This window comes from Rhinatrema bivittatum, chromosome 9 (assembly GCF_901001135.1).
Source record: "Rhinatrema bivittatum chromosome 9, aRhiBiv1.1, whole genome shotgun sequence".
Taxonomy (NCBI): domain Eukaryota; kingdom Metazoa; phylum Chordata; class Amphibia; order Gymnophiona; family Rhinatrematidae; genus Rhinatrema; species Rhinatrema bivittatum.
The window spans coordinates 133,774,033-133,793,602 of NC_042623.1; the positions used below are offsets into that span (position 1 = coordinate 133,774,033).

Sequence of the window (19,570 nt, forward strand, 5' to 3'; positions counted from 1 at the left end):
AATGCTGTACTTGCTACAGATGGCACCTGTTTCTCCAAAGGCAAAGTTTACTCCAATTTTACACCCAAGAATTTTACCTCTTCTGCTAGTAGTAACTTCACCCCTTTTAAAGTAGGATGAGAAAATTCCAATCCTGTACTGAACGTTCTTCAGAAGGACAGCCATGTTAGTCTAGTGTAGCAAAAATGACAGGAGTCAGGTGGCACTTTCAATTTATTAAAGCATGAGCTTTCAAGGACAGAGTCCTCTTCATCAGATGCATGAACTAATGTACAGGAAATGGGTAAAATAAATACAGTACAAAGAGAAGGCATTCAATTAGGCAGGACATGGCATGGAGAGAGTGTTTAGATTTATAGTATAACCTGACATTTCAAGATGGGCATGGTTCCCTTATCTATTACCCATGTCTCTTCCCTTATCATTATCATGGTAACCATGATAATGATAATGATTATCATGATTATCAAGATAATCATTATCATGATAATTATCATGATAATAAGGTTATGATAATGATAATGATTATCATGATTATCAAGATAATCATTATCATGATAATTATCATGATAATAAGGTTATGATAATGATAATGATTATCATAACCTTATCATGGTTATCATGATAATGATAAGGTTCCCTTATCATTATCATGATAACCATGATAAGGGAACCTTATCATGGTTCCCTTATCATTACCCATGTCTCTTCGCCTTGAACCTTCCTTACCCAACTTCAAAAAAGGCATCAAAACCTGGCTGTTCTTACAAGCATACCCTGTCTCCAATCAGACCTAAACCCCCCTCCTGCCGCCTCCCTATCCCCCCCACCTGCAAACCCGTGAATGCCTCGTATGGAAATGTTAATTTTGTAAATTTGTAAATACTATCTCAGTTGTTAACACAGTTCCTATTTTTTCTCTCTCTCTTTACACTTTACTACCTTTTTTTTCTTCCCGCAACTTCTGCGCTTGCTGTCACCTGGCCCCCATCCTCTCCTTTTTCCAATCCTGCTCCCCTTCCCCCTCCCTGTTATTTGTAATTTCTTCTTCACGCTTTTTCAATGTTGATTGTAAACCGGCATGATATGTCCTATGAATGTCGGTATATTTTAAAAGCATTTAAATAAATAAATAAAAATAAATAAATCTAGTTCAACATCCAACTCAACAGTCCTGCAAGGGACCTGGCCACCTTTGCTGATCCAGGAAGAGAGGGAGGTGCAGCACATGAAGCTTCTTTATCTCAACCTAACAACATAGAATTTGAGTGCTTGGTGATTTATTTGTAGGCATGCCCAAAGAGGTTATGTTGTGATTTCCTTAAGGAAACCATCATCCCAGAGATCATACTCATTTAGAGGCTTTTTATCTGGTGCCAAACCTCATCTGTGAATGTCAGATTGCCCTGCTAGGGACCTATTTCGATACCTCTTCTCTCTTCAAGTTCATAGACTTCTCCAAGTCTATGAACAGCCATTCATCCACTGGTCACTAAATGTAGGCAAAGATTATGGCACACAAAACTCTACTAACTAAACAGGCATTTCCATGGGATCTCAATGTAGTTCTTGCGCAGCTGATTAAACATTCTTTTGAGCCTTTAGATTGGGTGTTGCTGAAGTACCTGGAGATGAAAAGTTATATTCCTAGTGGCTATCACGTAGACAAGAAAGGTTAGCAAACTGCAAGCCCTGGTGTCGTATTCTCCTAACCTGCAATTTTGGTTACTGATAGTGTAGCACCTAAAAGGTCAAGCAAAATGTGGCGGTTTTGTGCACAAACCATCACTAGTGTTAGTTGGTGGGATCCTCGCTCTGATAAGACTATTCAATTTCATCATTTTACCAACTGCATGTCCTCCTTTGTGATCTACTTTATAATTTGTTCATGTCAAAAAATATATATTGGAAGGACAAAAAGGCAAATTAAAACACAATTGGTTAAACACAGAAGTTGCATGACAACAAAAAACTGTGCCAATTGTGCAATATTGCCTAGATAAAGGACATGAGTTTAAGAGCCTGAAGTGGGGCATTATTGACCATATTCCCCTTCCCCCAAGGAATAATAAGCACCAGCATCAGCTGCATGAGAGATAATTTTGGATTTTTTATTTAAATACGATAGTCCTACATGGACTTAATCTTGAGGTAGGATTGTACTCTATTATTTAGCTTTAGTTTTAAATTGAAGACATCCAGCGTTTCCTTCCAGTGGCGTGGAGGAGTAGCCTAGTAGTTAGAGCAGCAAGCTTTGAACTACGCATACCAAGGTTCAGATCCCACTGCCACTTTTTGTGACCTTGGGCAAGTCACTTTATCTTCTGTTGCCTCAGGTACCAACTTAGAATGTGAGCCCTGAATGCAATCCACTTTGAAGTGCTGAAAAGTGGAATATAAAATAAATTTAACAAAATAGATAAATAAACAGTAAAGATCACCTTATGGTGTTCAGGTTTATAACAAAGATGCTGACAGACTAAGTGAGACAAAATGCAGATTTACAAATTGTTTTTAATATTTTGGATTAGTCATGTCAAATCATACTACATTTTCTTTTATATAGAAACACCAGTTACTAAGACCCAAATGTGGTCATTGTCAAGTGATGGTAAAAGATTATGGAGCTGTTAGCTCTTTCAGACCTTTGAGCTGAACAATGCACTTGCCCCCCTGATGCAGATCCTAAATAAAACATGGATCCATGTCAGTGAATAACAGCTGTGGACATTACTGAGTTGTCAGAAAAGAGATAAGAGATCTAGCGGTTTATAGTAAGCTATGGCAAGAGTGTTTTAATTTTGTTTTGTGATGATTTCATGTGAGGTTTTTATGTTGGATTCTATGTAATATATTTATAATATGTTATTGTATTATATGTTAAGTTTTGTACATCACTCTTTGTGATTTTTTTTTAATCTGGAAAGGGTGATGCATAAGTACTCAAATATTTTAATCGAAAATCCTTAAAAAAAAAAAAAAAATGGACTAAGTCATGCCCATATGATTATATATAAGGCAATCTGAAGGCTGATTAGGCCAGTAGTGCCTATTATGATTGTCTATAATAGGGGTGGCCAACACCAACCCTCAGGAGCTACAAACAGGTCTAGTTTTCAGGATGTCCAAATGAATATGCACAAGCTAGATTGGCATGCACTGCCTCCATTGTATGCAAACATCTCTCATGCCTATTGATTGTGGATATCTTGAAAACCTGGTCTGTTTGTGACTCTCGAGGACTGGAGTTGGCTACCCCTGGTCTATAAATTTATAATGTATTTATTTAAAAGTATTTATAACCCTCCCCTCTTGATAGGGGCAGGACATAGTCAAACACTCATATAATAAAAACAAATCTATGGAGGCATATTCTTTATTATACTTTTGTTGTTTCACCTCTATTTTGTGACCGGGTTCGATCGGATATCTCTTAGGATAAACAGACTGGGGGAAAACAGTAGCGAAGCAGACTCTGTCCAACTGGCTAACGGAGTACATGGAACATGATTATGTTCTGGCTGGGCTTCAGATTACAGGCAAAATCAAAGCTCATCAAGTGCAAGCAACAGCAGCTTCTGTACCCATCTAAAAGCAATCCCTATCAGAGACATCTGCAAGGCTGTGACTGTCATCTATGCACACTTTCACATCCCACTATCCTCTCAACAACTGTTCAAGAAATAACAGCAAATTTGGACAAGCAGTCCTGTAGTACCTGTTTTATTAGTAGTCGGCTCTCCACAGGGGCAAGGGTTGTCATCGTGTTGTTTCAGTAAGTGCTCCACTAGGCAACCCTCAGATCGGGGCTCCCCTTAAACCATAGCTAATGCAGCCCTTCTTGTTGATGGAGAAAGTAAGTTTGTTTACCGTAAACTGGGTTCTCCATAGACAGCAGGATGAATTAGCCATGCTTAGTAGCCACACTTTTTCCTGCAGAGTAGACTAATCAGCGAAAGCTCAGCTCTGGAAATGGACTCAAGGGGGCTCTCACAAGGCAGCACTCGCATGAGGATTCCCCTACATGCTCAGTAGAGAATGGTCTATTCAGTGTCATCTGATACTGTCCCCTCACATATTATCGCTAATTCATCCTGCTGTCGACAGAGGAACCCCGTTCATAGTAAGTAAACTTGCTGTCACTTGCACCTGCTTTTTATGCAGGTAGAATTCTATAGGGAAATCAGGCCATCTCCATGCATACCTTTCCTCCCCAACCTAAACACAATCCTGGATATAACGCTTCTTAATTCAGGTAAAAGTACTACAATGCAGACCACCACAAATCTTTACCCACATTGAGGGTGTGGAGGGCCCCTTTGAGATTTTCCCCCAGCCTGAGGGTAAGGCTTTATTTGCTGGACAGACGTATGTATATGTGGAGACAACACAAGTTTGTCTGACATGTTACTTAGCACAATGCTTATATAGAACAACAATACAATGGTGGTACATGGCGATCACATGGTTACTGGGGACTTTCCAGGTGTGTGTGCCTAGGCTCAGAAGGGCTGACCTCATGACCCAAGGTCAGCCCTAAGTTCTGAGCAAAGCAGAAACCGCAGAGGGACCTTAGTTGCTGGAATTTTCCCTGCTGTGCAGGTGCAGGACCCGACTCTAGCTCATAAACAGCACACAGGTTTTGGCACAGATGAAAAGTGGGAAGGTCCCATAACTGCAGACCCAGGTGCTCTTCTAAGAGCTCCTAGGGAGAGACTTTCCATCTCTTGCCTTTGATAGCAAAGGCATCTTCATAGCTCCCTTTTAAGTTCTGAGGTATTACTAGAAAAAATATATCTTACCTATAATCACATCTGTGTCAGTAGCTGTGTCTCTGCCTAGGAGACACTGACTATCATAAGGTTCATTTGTGAACTAATTTTACCGTAATTTGTTTCTAAGTTAACCCTTAGCAGTGTACAGCACCGTATTGCTAGGCCAGTAGGATAACACTGTCAGAATAAAGGTAATCTCTGATTCTGTTCCACAAGAGCAATTTTCAGAAAGTTAAAAACAGGTACAACACTTTTTAGGAGTGATCATATTTTTCTATAATTTTACTCAATTAGAGCAAGTGGTTGGCAAACAGAGCTTGGAAAAGCTTTAGAAAAGAGAGAAATACATTCTATATCAGGGGTAGTCAACTCCAGTACTAGAGGAGTACCACAAACACATCTGGGCGATTATTCAGGGGAATTGAAGCAAATCATGGTGAAGCAGGAAGATGTAATAGAGCAAACTGACAACTAAAGAGTAAAAACTCACCAGGTTCAGATGGCATACATCCCAGAATTCTGAAAGTACTAAAGAAATGAAACTGTAGAAGTATTACTACTAATATCTAACTTTTCATTCAAATCAGCCACGGTACCTGAGGACTGGAGGGTGGCCAAAGTAATGCCTATTTTTAAAAAGCTTTCTAGGTGTGATGTGGAAAACTACAGACCAGTGAGCTTAATATCAGTACCAGGCAAAATAATAGAAGCTATTCTGAAGAAATAAATCATTTGCCATCTAGAAAGACTAAGATTAATGGGGCAAAGCCAACATGAATTTAGGAAAAAGAAATAGTCTTTCAAATCTGTTGGATTTTTTTTTTAAGCAGTTAATAAAACATGTGAGCAAGGGAAGGGCCAGTTGATATTAGTATATTTGGATTTTCAAAAGGTGTTTGACAAAGTCCTTCATGAGCGGCTCAACAGGAAATTAAAAAGTCATGGGATAGGAGGCAATCCTCTATTGTGGCTTGGTAATTGGTTAATAGATAGGAAACAGGCAGACTGAATGGTCATTTCTCTCAATGGATAAAGGTAAATGATGGCGTGCTGATCTGTACTGAAACCAGTGCCTTTTATTATATTTATAAATTATCTGGAAAAGAGAGTGATGAGGGAGGTTATCAAATTTGAAGAGGACATAAAATTGTTCTAACTACTTCAATTACAAGATGATTCTGAGGAATTGTAAAACAACCTTGCAAATCTGGGAGACTGGACATCTAAATGGCAAATGAAATTTAATGTGGACAAGTATAAAATGATGCATATAGGGAAGAATAATCCAAAACATACTGTAGTTATTCACGGTAGACTGAGGCTTTGGGTGGTTGTTCTGCAGCGGCTCTGTTGTCGCTGGCCCCTCGGCCTGTGACAGGGCTGCTGCTGCTGGAAGGTTGATGGACACTAGACTGGGTATGGTCTGTAAAGGCACCATTGGTAATAACTCCTTCAAAAGCTGGGGTAGAATTTCCTACCCAAGGATTGCTGGTCTGGAGATGCCAGCAATAGGACAGCCACGTTTTGCTCCTTTAACTGGGAGACCATCTCCCACAGCTTTGTCCCCGAACAAGTTATCGCCCTCGCATGGGAGGTCCGCTAGCTTTTCCAGTACACTCTCCTGAATGGCACTGGCACGCAACCATGCCATCACCCCTGCCAAAGTATGGGCGGATGTCTTGAAGCCTCATAGATGGTATGTAAAAAAGATGCCTCAACCCCTCCTCCAGGTCATAATACAGCAGCAGTGGGCCTGCATCCGGAGGTGGAGGCCAGGTAGGGCTTCAGGGACTTCAAGCACTGATGCAGGTACTGCGTGATGTAAAATTGATACTGTTGTATTTTTGCATTGAGCGCATGGTCAGATGACATCATCCACAGCCCTGCTCGTCAATGGAAAAAAAAAACAAAATCTGAAAATCTCCAACTAAGACTAGATGGTCAGAATCCAAATCAGTCTTTACAACCCACATATTCTGAATTGTTTAGGTAAGGGTCATCATGCCTCAGCATGCTAGAAACAAAAACAGTTTTAGTTTCTTTTGAAAAATTAGATAGTCTCCAATCTGTGCTCTCAGGGAAGGCTGGTCCATAAAGTTGGAGCAGCCGTGGAAAAAGCTCTTGCTTTACACTAGGTTAAACAAAGTTTTGGACAACATGTTTAAAAGAAAGCCGCTTGGGAGGACCTCAGATTTTGGACTTGGAACATATTTAATTCAAAATCTTTGAAAGAGAAGCTGAGCCTTGATCCCTCAGACAGCAAAAGGTCATGATCAGGACTTTAAACTTGATTCTTAGTGAAACAGGCAGCCAGTGTAAATGAAAGAACATAGGAATTGCCCTCTTCCACAGTGGGCTCCCCAGAACAGCTTCTGCTGCCATGTTTTAGAACCACTGAAACTTGCTAATAAGCCTAGTTGGAAGTCCAATAAAAAGAGCTTAAAATAATCAATCTGTGAGACCATAAGGTAGAGAAAGTTTTAAATGCCTCTGCATCCCAATAAGGGTTCAGGTGTAAAAACAAGAGGTTTTACAATGGCAACCTGCCAGACAGATCCAGCTGCTAATTCTTGCACTCTCTCATCACTTTTTGCAACTAAGGATCCCCCTCTGTCTTCTAAGTCTGTTACCATTTTAGCCTTCACCACTGTACATAATTTCTGTACGCCACCCTCCAGTAGGGTCTTGCACACATTTGCCACTCTTTCTGTAAAAATGTCTCCTGATATTGTTTTGAGACTATCCCATCAGAGCCTCATATAATGATCCTCTTGTTCTAGAACTTTCTTTCCATTGAAAAAGGTTTGCTTCTTGTGCACTATTGATCCCTTTTAACTACCTGAATTCCTCTACCATGTCTCCTCTGTCTCTCCTCTCCTCTATAGTATAGTTATGTTCTTAAGCCTCATTTCATAGGGCTTCTGATGCAGATTCTGGACCATTCTGGCAACCTTTCTTTGAAGTGCTCTACTCTTATCTATATCCTTCAAGAGATACAATCTCCAAATTAGGACAATGCTTCCGGTGAGATCTTACCAACAACCTGTACAATGAAATCTTTTCTTTTTCTACTATGAATGCCTTTCCCTAAGCATCATAGCATCCCTCTGGCTCTGACCACTGCCTTGCCACACAGTTTTGCTAGATATCATTGGTTTTGGGGCAAGGGAGTCAAGATGGCAGACAGACACTAACTAGCACTAGAGCTCCCCCCAAATTTTGAAAGGTTCTTTTCACTCCTTCTTCTAACAGTTACTTTATTGAGGAGGCTATGGGCAAATAGAAAGCCAAAAAAAAAGATTGCTTGATGGTATCTTCAGTCTACATCAAGTCCTACAAATTTCTTCATCTGACAAGTAGTGGGGATGAGACTTTTGGAATGGGTGAGCAGATTGGGAAGAACCTACAACTTATTCTTCAGCATCCCAGAGCCTTAACATCCGTGGAAAGATTGCACCTCCCCCCCTCACCTGATCACAGCCACTCACACAGAATGGAGACTGAAGAGGCAACTATGGCACATGCTCCAGGTGAGTGTGGTGGAATAAACAGACAGAATAGAGAGAAGAGGCCAAGGACAAGCTCTATCACTCTCCACTGAAGCAGAGAGCCTCTCTGGAGAGACATGGATTGCCCATGCTATCGTATGACCAGATGTTGGCTCTGCAGATGGGGGGGCACTTCAAAGGATACAGCCTTCGAGGTCCCAGAAATTCCGCTGAAAGTGCGAAACCTGTTCCAGGGAACCTGGTGGTTTGAAAACTTTCTGCCACTCCCGAGATAGTTTTTCTTAAGATTTGGTCTAGTCTCTCACATTGAGTCCTCTTGGTTAGGAATGGTCACCAAATTATGTACCTTCTCAGAAAAGAAAATTTTGAGAAAAGTAAAAGTGCACCTTCAGAGTTGTGCAACTAGGATTATCTTTATAACAGGCAAAAAGGGACAACCTTTTGCTGCACAATAAATTGGAGAATTTTGACAATGTCATCCATAGAAGGAACTTACATTTTCTATATTTTCTAAATCATTATTGGATATGTTAAAAAATATTTGCTGCAAATTCTGTTCCCTCCCCCCCCCCCCATGAGATTATGCCACCTATCTCCAGGTTCTATTTATTCACCTTCCTCCCTTTAAACAGACACGAGGGGGAAAGCGTCACAGGACAGCAATTTCTTCAGAAAATCTGAATCTCTCTGCCCTTCTAGAAACAACTTGGGAGGAGATAATTACACATGTAACACTTGTTACCTTTGACCTGAACTGGATATGCGTTTTCCAATGAGCATATATATATATATTTTAATTGCACTTATAATTGTACTTCTTCAAACTAACTTGTATAAGGTTGCAAAGCATACAAAAAAAAAGTTTCCTAAGCCCTGAACACAGGAAGACTTCAGTTAAGGAAAAAAGGGGGAGATGGTATAACTTAATAGTACCATATTTAAAAAAATTAAAAAAAGGAAAAATGATGAGCCCATTTGATGAGCCCTTTTTTCATTTAAGAAAATAAGAAAATGCCATACTGGGTCAGACCAAGGGTCCATCAAACCCAGCATCCTGTTTCCAACAGTGGCCAATCCAGGCCACAAGAACCTGGCAAGTACCCAAAAACTAAGTCTATTCCATGTTACCATTGCTAATGGCAGTGGCTATTCTCTAGGTGAACTAAATAGCAGGTAATGGACTTCTCCTCCAAGAACTTATCCAATCCTTTTTTAAACACAGCTATACTAACTGCACTAACCACATCCTCTGGCAACGAATTCCAGAGTTTAATTGTGCGTTGAGTAAAAAAAGAACTTTCTCCGATTAGTTTTAAAAGTGCCCCATGCTAACTTCATGGAGTGCCCCCTAGTCTTTCTACTATCCGAAAGAGTAAATAACCGATTCACATCTACCTGTTCTAGACCTCTCATGATTTTAAACACCTCTATCATATCCCCCCTCAGTAGTCTCTTCTCCAAGCTGAAAAGTCCTAACCTCTTTAGTCTTTCCTCATAGGGGAGCTGTTCCATTCCCCTTATCATTTTGGTAGCCCTTCTCTGTACCTTCTCTATCGCAATTATATCTTTTTTAAGATGCGGCGACCAGAATTGTACATTCAAGGTGCGGTCTCACCATGGAGCAATACAGAGGCATTATGACATTTTCCGTTTTATTCACCATTCCCTTTCTAATAATTCCCAACATTCTGTTTGCTTTTTTGACTGCCGCAGCACACTGAACCGACGATTTCAATGTGTTATCCACTATGACGCCTATATCTCTTTCTTGGGTTGTAGCACCTAATATGGAACCCAACATTGTGTAATTATAGCATGGGTTATTTTTCCCTATATGCATCACCTTGCACTTATCCACATTAAATTTCATCTGCCATTTGGATGCCCAATTTTCCAGTCTCACAAGGTCTTCCTGCAATTTATCACAATCTGCTTGTGATTTAGCTACTCTGAACAATTTTGTGTCATCTGCAAATTTGATTATCTCACTCGTCTTATTTCTTTCCAGATCATTTATAAATATATTGAAAAGTAAGGGTCCCAATACAGATCCCTGAGGTACTCCACTGTCCACTCTCTTCCACTGAGAAAATTGTCCATTTAATCCTACTCTCTGTTTCCTATCTTTTAGCCAGTTTGCAATCCACGAAAGGACATCGCCACCTATCCCATGACTTTTTACTTTTCACTTTTCCTTTTTAAAATCCCCATTACTCATTTATTGAATGACATTACTTTTGTTTATCAATATAACAAAGAAAAAAAGTCATCCAACAAAATTACCCCAAGGTCTCTTTCCTGTTCTGTGGATATTATTAACTCATCCCTCTGCATCCCAAATAAATAACTCTACATTTTTTTTTTTTTAATACTGAAACTTAGTTGCCAAGTAGTCAACCATGAATTGAGCTTTTTCTCTATCACTGGTCCTAACATCTATTCCCTCATGTTCCCACTCTGATGCACATATCATCCACAGGAAAAATAAAATTCCCACACAAAGATATTGACCAGAACTGGCCCAGAACTGATCCAAGAGGCACTGCACCATTCACCTCTCTCTCTTCAGGATAAGCTCCATTTACCATGACACTTCATCTACCCTGCAAGCCACTGGATTTAAGATGCTTCCTAGACTTTCCTTCAGAAGTGTCTCCATTAATTTTCCTAGCACCAAAGACAGCCAAAGCAACCTGCAATTTCCAACTTCCTCCCACATTTACATCTGTCCTTCTCCAGTCCTAAGGGTCCTATTGAACAAGTCTTTAAAAAGACCTCCCAGAACCTCTCTTCCATGGTATTAAAATATATCCCATCTGGTCCCATAACTTTGTGCATTTTCAGTTTTTCTAGTTCCATTCACCTCTGTAAACGATGTGGCCTCCTTTCCACTACCAAATGTCCCTTTACAAAACCAGTAGTCCTACAACCCCTTCTTCAGTATATAGTGACAGGAAGAATCAGGTTCCTTGTCCCCTTCCATGTATTTTTCCTGGCTCATCTCAGTCTTGTAATTCCACCTTTCCCCTTCCTTTCATAGACACACCTAAAAAAAAATCCTCATTTTGCTTTATCTCCTTAGCTATCTTTTCTTTCACTTGCCAACCTATTTTCTGTGCTTCTTTCTGATATTCTTCCCTAGGCTCCTCCTTCTAAGATCCCTTATAATTTTTAATGCTGTTTTTATATCTCTGCACTTAAAGCCCTACTCCCTTCCAGGGATAGCTCTAGGGCAAATGATGCCCTGGGCACAAATTGCTGATATTTTATTATTGAATGATGCAAAAGAAAGATAACATTCTTTAATTTCAATAACTGCTTATAAATTATCATTAAATATTTTTTTCACTAAAATTTTCATTTTTGCTTACTGCATCAGTGAGAAATCTGGGACTGATATGCATATGCAGCACACAGTTTTTCAATACAGATAAACCCTCATACATTTCACTATCAACCTCAAAGTTCTGACCTCTTCTGGAGTTTATACAGAGTTAGAAAATTCCCCCTTCAACTCACTATACAAAAATATATATTCAAATTCTGATAGCCCCTCAGTAATAGTACTTCAAAATCCCTTCCCTGCCAGCCACTTTGTAAAATAACATGAAGACTCTCTAAAAGGGAATTTAGAAATTATATAGCATACCAACCATACCACAATAACACTAACACCCAGGACTTGAACAGCAACTACCTCACCTATGAAAAAGCAAGACTGCAAATATTTATTTATTTATTTATTTATTCATTCATTCAATCTTATATACCGGCTTTCAAGTTCATTTCAAGGCGGTTTACATTGATTGAAGTTGCAGTAGCAACCTTCAAACACATATATACTAAAAACAAAACATGGTACATGACTAAAATACATTAAAACCAAAAGCTAGCTGACTAAAAATATATTAAACTAAACCCTTTCAAATCCCAACAATTCTGCCACATCTTCCCAGGTACCCCCCCTTCCCTCCACCCATCCATCTACCCACCCATCTCCCCTCCTTCCCTCTTAGACTCTCCTCTCCCTCCTCTCCTAGTGTCTCTGTACTACTATGGAAAACGGGGTCAACTATTCAGGCTAAAAGCCTGTTCGAATAGCCAGGTTTTTATCTGCTTTTATCTGCTTCCTAAAGCTGTTAATGAAAAAACAAAACTAGCCAGACTGCTCTACGTTCCTACACAGAATCTACATTCTAGTTAGCAGAATCCCTCACCTCTGTCAAACATACAGAACGGAAACTGACTCTTATCTCATACAGAATAAAAGGCCATAAATTATAAGCAAGCATACGGAGAAAAACTGAAACTCCAAGAAGCGGGGGCGAGGAGGAGGTAGGACGGGAAGGCGGGGCAGGATACAGCACGCCTGCAACATTTATGTCTTGGAGTGGTAGTGGCAGTGATTGCCAGGGTTGAGGGGAAAGCATCAACAGGAAGTGATGATGAGGAATTTTAAGTACCAGCTCTTACTCTGCATTCTCCTCAAGCACCAAGCACATGTGGCTATTATAGAAAGCATAGGCTTGCTATGTCAAATTTTTGGTGACACCCCTTGATGACACACTGGCTGAGAACCACTGGTCTAGGCAGTGCTGCCTGGACAACAGTACCCGAGTTCCATCAAGATGAGATGTATGTAAAGCCTCAAATAGGAAAAGGATGCTCTCAGTTAGTGGTCCAGAGTTGTGGAATTCGTCTCCATTGGAGGTGAGTAGAGCAGAATTTCCTTAGCTTTAGGTAAAAACCTGGCTCTTTCCATCTTAGCCTGGGGCAAACTTAAATTGAGTACACTATACATAGTTGGGATCAAAGTATATTTTTTATTTCATTTGAATGTTATGTATTTTGTTTTTATCTGTTTTGGAATTTGTATACATTCATTGTGTTCTTATTGGATTTTATTGCAAACCGCTCTGGCCAGGTCTCGTATGTGATGAGCGGTATATAAGAAACGAGAAATAAACTCTGTCCAGGTAAATGTCAGTCCTGAGATTATTTATACAACTTTGTCCAGGTAACTTTAGACCAGACATTCAGGCAGATGAGGTTGCCAGATAAATTTCACCTGGATATGGCTAGCTGAATATTATTGACCTTAAAGTCATCACACGAAGACCCGAGTTTTTAATTTCAAACGTACGGACTTTGACAAAATGGGTGAGAGGGATGGAATAACAGTGGGCTAAATTAAAAGGAGCTATTACAAAGGCAACAAATCTATATGTTAGAAAAGTAAACAAAAGCTCAAGGAAAGAGAAACCGATTTGATTCTCAAAGGAGGTGGCTGAAAAAATAAAGGCAAAAAGATCAGTGTTCAAGAAGTATAAGGTTCCCAAAAAGAGGAACACAGGGATCAATACCTGGTGAAACTGAGGGAGACAAAGAAAGAAATCAGAAAAGCAAAAGGGTCAAGCAGAAGAAAGGATTGGCCAAGAGATGGCAAAACATTTTTCATATATATAAGAGAAAGAAGGAAAGCCTGAAATGGTATAATGAAATTAAAAGGAGACTAGGAGCAATGTGCAGAGAGAGACAAGGAAATGGCAGAAATATTAAACAAATACTTCAGTTCTGTGTTCACTAAAGTTGTCCCTGAAGAAGGACCATTGCTGGTTGATAAGATCGTAGAAGGAAATGGGCTAGACACCCTAGCTCGTACAGAAGAGACTGTATGAGAAGAGCTAGGAAAACTGAATGTGGGCAAGTCCATGGGGATGGATGAGGTACACCCTGATTTCATCATCTGTCTGACCATTTTGTCCAGGTGGACGGTAGTATACTCCTATCACTATATTCTTACCCAAATGCACACAACCAGGCAGCAATTTTAATGTTAATGACCTTACAACATCTGCTGCTTTAAAGGGGTTGACGCTATAAGTAGCATTGCCCGAGTTGCCTTTCCTGCACCTGGTTCACACTCAGCCAGCGCTGCTGCGGCTGCCTGGCCCACTGGCTGACTTTTCCAATGGACCATGCCAGAGGTGCCCTAGACGATCGCTTAGTTCGCCCTACCAAGAGGCCGTCCCAGCTCCCAACACAGTTCCGTGCCTGCACTCAGAGCCTTCCTCCTACCCCAGCTCTAATCCAACTCGTCACAAATCTTCCCCAATCATACCAGAACTCTGATCCCACACACAGCCGTTTCCTAACTCTAATCCTATTCCGTGCAACTCTCCATTATTACCAATGAAACAAGAACGGGAACATAAGGAAAGTATCCACCAATCAGAGTTCACCTCCATCATTATGAGGGAGGTGGCAACGTCACAATGTACGCTGAACCGCACTCACCCGCTTGTGCTGTGCATCTATTCGCGCCTGGCCGCCGCCAACCAGCGCTGCTTTCCGCTTTCTCTCTATGCGTTCTTGCACAGTCAACGAGCTGAGAGAATAAAAACGCAGGGCAGGCCGCAAATACAGTTTCCGGAAAGACCTATTGTCCTTCGCAACCCACCACAGCCTAACACCAGTCCGCACCGCCGCCATCATTTTCCTGCCTCTGACCGAGGCAAATACAAAGTTTGTGCCAAATATTATATCTACGCTTGCTGCACGCAGCGAGTTTAAATTTCCCGGAAGTGGAAGAGCATGCTGGGAATTGTAGTGTTTAGAATCTGCGGGCGTCTGCATGTTTTTAACAAGGCTATCCTGTGGTCAGATCCTCTTTGATACTTTACTTTTTCTTATTATTAAAGTCAGTTCACATATGCATCATCCATACATAATATAGAAACATCTGGGGTGGTCCATCCAAAGGATGAGATTTACCACACCAGTGAGTGAATTTGAAGGCCAAAGAAAGATTTTTCAGTAGGTGTATCAAGGACTAGGTTATAAATCTGGAAAGATTTAAGATCACTCTGCCTCTTCCCCCTCTGCCCCACCACTCTACAGAGATGTGGAATTACCCTATTCCAGGAGGAAGTTTTCGTGTTCATACTTGGGAACTTTTGATTTCATGTCACTCTGAAACTGTTGAGCATGGGGGGGGGGGGGGGGGGGGGGGAGGTGATAGCAGCAAACTCACTAGCACAATCACATGTTCACTCATACATGCATGCTCATGCTCACACACCTCTCTCATCCACACACATACATGCACTCACATCCACGTACACATACATGCACTCGCACACACACACTCCTCTGCCTTTTCCACAAACATGCACACTCCTCCCTTTTTCACACACTCACTCTTCACACACATGCAATTGTAACCGTCTCTTTTTAGTCAGTAAGGAGGTCCAGACAACTGATCCGTAAAGATAGACTTTTATTGCCAGCAAGATGCAGCTAAGACAAAGGCTCAGTACAACTGCATGCCACGCCCCCTCCGGAGCAAACTTTTATGCACTTTACAACTCTTATCTTTCACACATGCGTTCTGGTTTTTGCTGAACAAACATTTCACAAATTGCTGAACAAGCATTAGCTAGCGTGGTCCTCTAGTAGGTGTAGCTTAAGATCAGACTATTGTTTCGTCATTTAATTGACGTGTTAGACATTTTACATTGTCATTCGTATTAATACAATACAAAGTATTATTCCAAAATGGAGTTACGTTATGTTACGCTAAAAATTAGTATGTCACTGCGTCACTACGCATTACGTATCATTTGCGTTGCAAATATTAGTATGTTCAAGATGGCTGTGCGTTTCACTGCTGGCATGATTAGTCGGAAGATGTTCAGTTGCTCTTTCGTACTTCAGGGGGGGTCCCGAAATTGAACCTCTTCATTCCCCCCTTTGATACTTCAACTTTGAAGAGAAGGCAGAAGTATCACTTTATATCTGAAGAGGAACTGAAACGACAATGAGAGTTAATACCAGTGACATTGAATGTGAGCCCTAATATGTTGTTAGGTCGTTGGTTTCTTCACGGGTTTGAGACGGGTGGACCATATTGGTGTCACCCCCCTTTGTAGCCCGACTTACCCCAACAACACGTTGGCTCCATTATGGGAATGCTTAGTGGTTAGAGTTTTTCAGACTTATAAGTTAGTAGTTAAGTACTCTTTATCAGAATCAGTATCTGAATCATTGGTAGTGTCGTAGTCAGAAGAATCAGATGAAGGAAATGTGGAGACAGACACATACTTATTAATCATCATGACGTGAGCAGCTGCTCGCCGATCAGCAATATGTTCAATCATGGATCGGAGATGCCTAAAAATAAGAGGGAGACAAATAGGAAACAGAATGCATGTAAAAACAAGAAGTATCAGAGGAAAGAGGAGTTCTTTAAGGCCAGGAATGGAAGTGAGCCAGTTGGGCAAAGACCCTGTCCAGTCAAGGATTCCAGTCCACGTCTGCACTGGTACATGGGCCAGGCGAATCATTCGATCAGTGATCTCCTCAATGATTTTACTCTTGTCATCTACCTGTAAACAACAGTTAGAAAGATTAAATTTGCCACATACACCACCTTCCTGGGCTAGGAGGTAGTCTAAAGCCAATCGGTTTTGGTAGACAGCTGTTAGAATTTTAGTGTTTTGCTTGGCTAAGATGTTGAGAGCCAAGGCAGAATCATTTGTCAGGAGTTCCAGTACTGCTTGGAGTCTTATAATTCGATTGAGCATATAGATAGGTGTTCTATATCCATAAGAACCATCCTCAGCCCAGGTGGCCGGACCATAGTATTGTACAATTCGTTCAGGAGGCCACTCTTGATCTTTCCAATCTCCTATGGATACTTTAGGAGTGCTGCGACGTTTGTTGGGTCTCATGGGACTGTATACTGGAACTCCTAAGGTTTCTCCAGCAGTAATGGGAAGTAGGAAGAAGCTTGGCCGAATTGTAGCCAAGAAGCAAGTTCCATACCAGTTTGTTGGTAACTGTTCATAAGCTCTTCGTCCACATACATAATAATAACCATCTGGAGCATTGAAAACGGTAGTAGCAACACCTGCAGCTGTCCATGTCTTGTTCAAAGTCGAGTCAGTCCAGATGGGAGTTGGCATGGTAGAATTTTCAGTCTGCCACCATGTCTGGGTGGTAAGGTTGGCAGTAAGAACTCCTGTGCATGGAGAATTTCCAACAGGCACGGTATAGATGCGTGAATGTTGTCGAGAGATACATAGTCTGCCAATAACATCAGTCTGTAGTGCCCACTCATATGGATGAGATTTACGGTTATAGGTTACAGTGGTATTCAAGGTGTTAAGATCGGATTGGAAGGTTTCCTTGGCTTCCCATGGCCATTGCTCTCCTGTATCTGTTCCTCCACATACAAAACAGTTCTTGACTTCGAGAGAGAGAGCTATGTTTTCCGCCAAATTGACAAACAGGTTTTTTACTTGTTGAGAAATTGTATGTTTCTTTAATCCCTCAGTGGCATGAGATATTTCATCGAAGAAGGATTGATAACCCACCACAGTAGTCTGGTGAATAATTGGACGAGGTTTGTCTTTTCGCTGAGTGATGGTAATGTAGGTCATGGGGTCTTTTCCAGTTCCGTCGATACCAAATCCCCAAGTATCTTGCCAAGGGATTCCTTCGCTTCTTAGAGGCCATTGTATCGATACTGTATTACCATTTACTGCAGTTAATCGTCCTATCCCGTGGCAGCCATGGTAACCTCCACCGGTGTAATCACAAACTAGAGCCCATCCTGACAATGTCAGGTCCCCTCCGCATGGCAGCCATCTGGATGGATTAGCTGCCCGGTTGTATGGGCAGAGGTATTTGTGATTGTAGACATAGGAATTTCTCCAGGCTTGAGACCCACAGTGAAGTGCATTTGGGTGTTTATCAATGGCTTCGCAGGCATCGAACGTTATTGTGACAATCGTTTCACTTCCCATAAGAACCTTAGTGGAGTTGATGTAGTACAAGATGCCTTTTCCTTCTGGGACAATACTTGATGTGTAGCTCTTTGGTAGACCTACAGTGAGGGTGATGTTGTAGTACTTAGGAGTGGTTGGGGTATGACATATGACTTTGCCAGTTTCTAAACATCGATGGAAGGACTGATAGCCTTGAGTAGTATTCAGGGCGCAAGCAGGTAGTGTGGCACAGGAAGTTGGTGGTTGAGATTGGTGGATGATTGTTGAGACAACTTGAAATCCAGTTTGAGTGGTAGTACGAATTAGCTTGATACATTCAGTGCAATTCTTGCTCAAGGTCAGGAAAACAGAGGTAGTCGGGTTACAGAAGAATATTAAGTGAATGCAGAAGATGGATGCAACGTAGATCTTGGAAGTCGGAATCTGTGACATTGCTTTATGACATAGATGGTTGCATTCATAAGTAATGGATTCTGAAAGGAAGGAAAGAAATGGACACATTAATATTCAGTTGTAGTTACTGATACTTTTTTACTCAGGACTAGCACTGGGCCTGCCTTGGGTGAATCTTAATTTGTGGTCTCCAATCCTGGAAACCTGCCAGTTGGCTGAAGCTGGTTTGAGACGTGTCCAATGAATCCATGAAGAACATCCAAAAACTTTGACAGCTGTTGGAGTAGTTAGCAATACAGTGTACGGCCCTTTCCATCGGGGCTGGAGGGAATCAGACTCATCCCAGTCTTTTATCCACACCGAATTTCCTATCTGGTATGGATGAATCGGGTTTAGCAGGACCAATGGTTCAGTGTCACAGGTGTATTTTTGAATCGCAATAACTGTGTTATATAGTCCTTTGAGTTGGTTACTGAGAGACATTTCCCCTTGTATTTGCAGCGATTCAGGAAAAGATGGAAGAGGTGGAGGCCTTGCGTACATCATTTCATACGGAGTTAACCCCGACTTCCGTGGGGTACATCGGACGTGTAGTAGAGCTAATGGCAGGATGTCTGGCCATTTAGTCTTTGTTTCCTGACACAATTTAGCGAGCTGATTTTTTAGTGTCCTGTTAGCTCGTTCAACTGCTCCACTACTTTGAGGTCTCCAGGCGCAGTGCAGGTGCCATTGGATGCCCAGAATTTGACTTAGACGTCGCGTGACTTCACTGGTGAAGGCTGGTCCATTATCTGAATTTATCTGTCGAGGTAATCCGTATCGTGGTAAAATTTTGTGGAGAAGCAATGTTACTACTTCCTTGGCAGTCTCAGTTCGAGTGGGTATGGCTTCGATCCATCCGGTATAAGTACAGACAGCTACCAGCATTGCTTTGTATCTTTTTGAAGCAGTCATGTGGGTGAAGTCGATTTGGCAAACTTGAAACGGAGTTGTTCCTCGCAATATATGTCCAGGGGCTGGACCAGGTCCATTTCTGGGATTGTTCCTTGCACAGGTAACACATTGATTAACAGCATATTTAGTTAGTTGAAAGAGTCTATTA

General features: G+C 41.2%; 1 protein-coding gene across 2 annotated transcripts in view; it reads right to left on the reverse strand.

The window, feature by feature from the left end:
* PCCB (propionyl-CoA carboxylase subunit beta) overlaps positions 1–14,820 on the reverse strand; it is a 179,318-nt gene extending 164,498 nt beyond the window's left edge. Inside the window, exon 1 of one of the 2 annotated variants that reach the window (XM_029616355.1) lies at positions 14,582–14,819. In XM_029616355.1, the coding sequence (XP_029472215.1) occupies positions 14,582–14,779 (198 nt within the window). In that variant the 5' untranslated portion in view covers positions 14,780–14,819. Of the gene's footprint in view, positions 1–14,581 lie in introns of both variants that reach the window. The other variant, XM_029616356.1, reaches the window with a different exon arrangement.
* Positions 14,821–19,570: the final 4,750 nt, after the last annotated feature.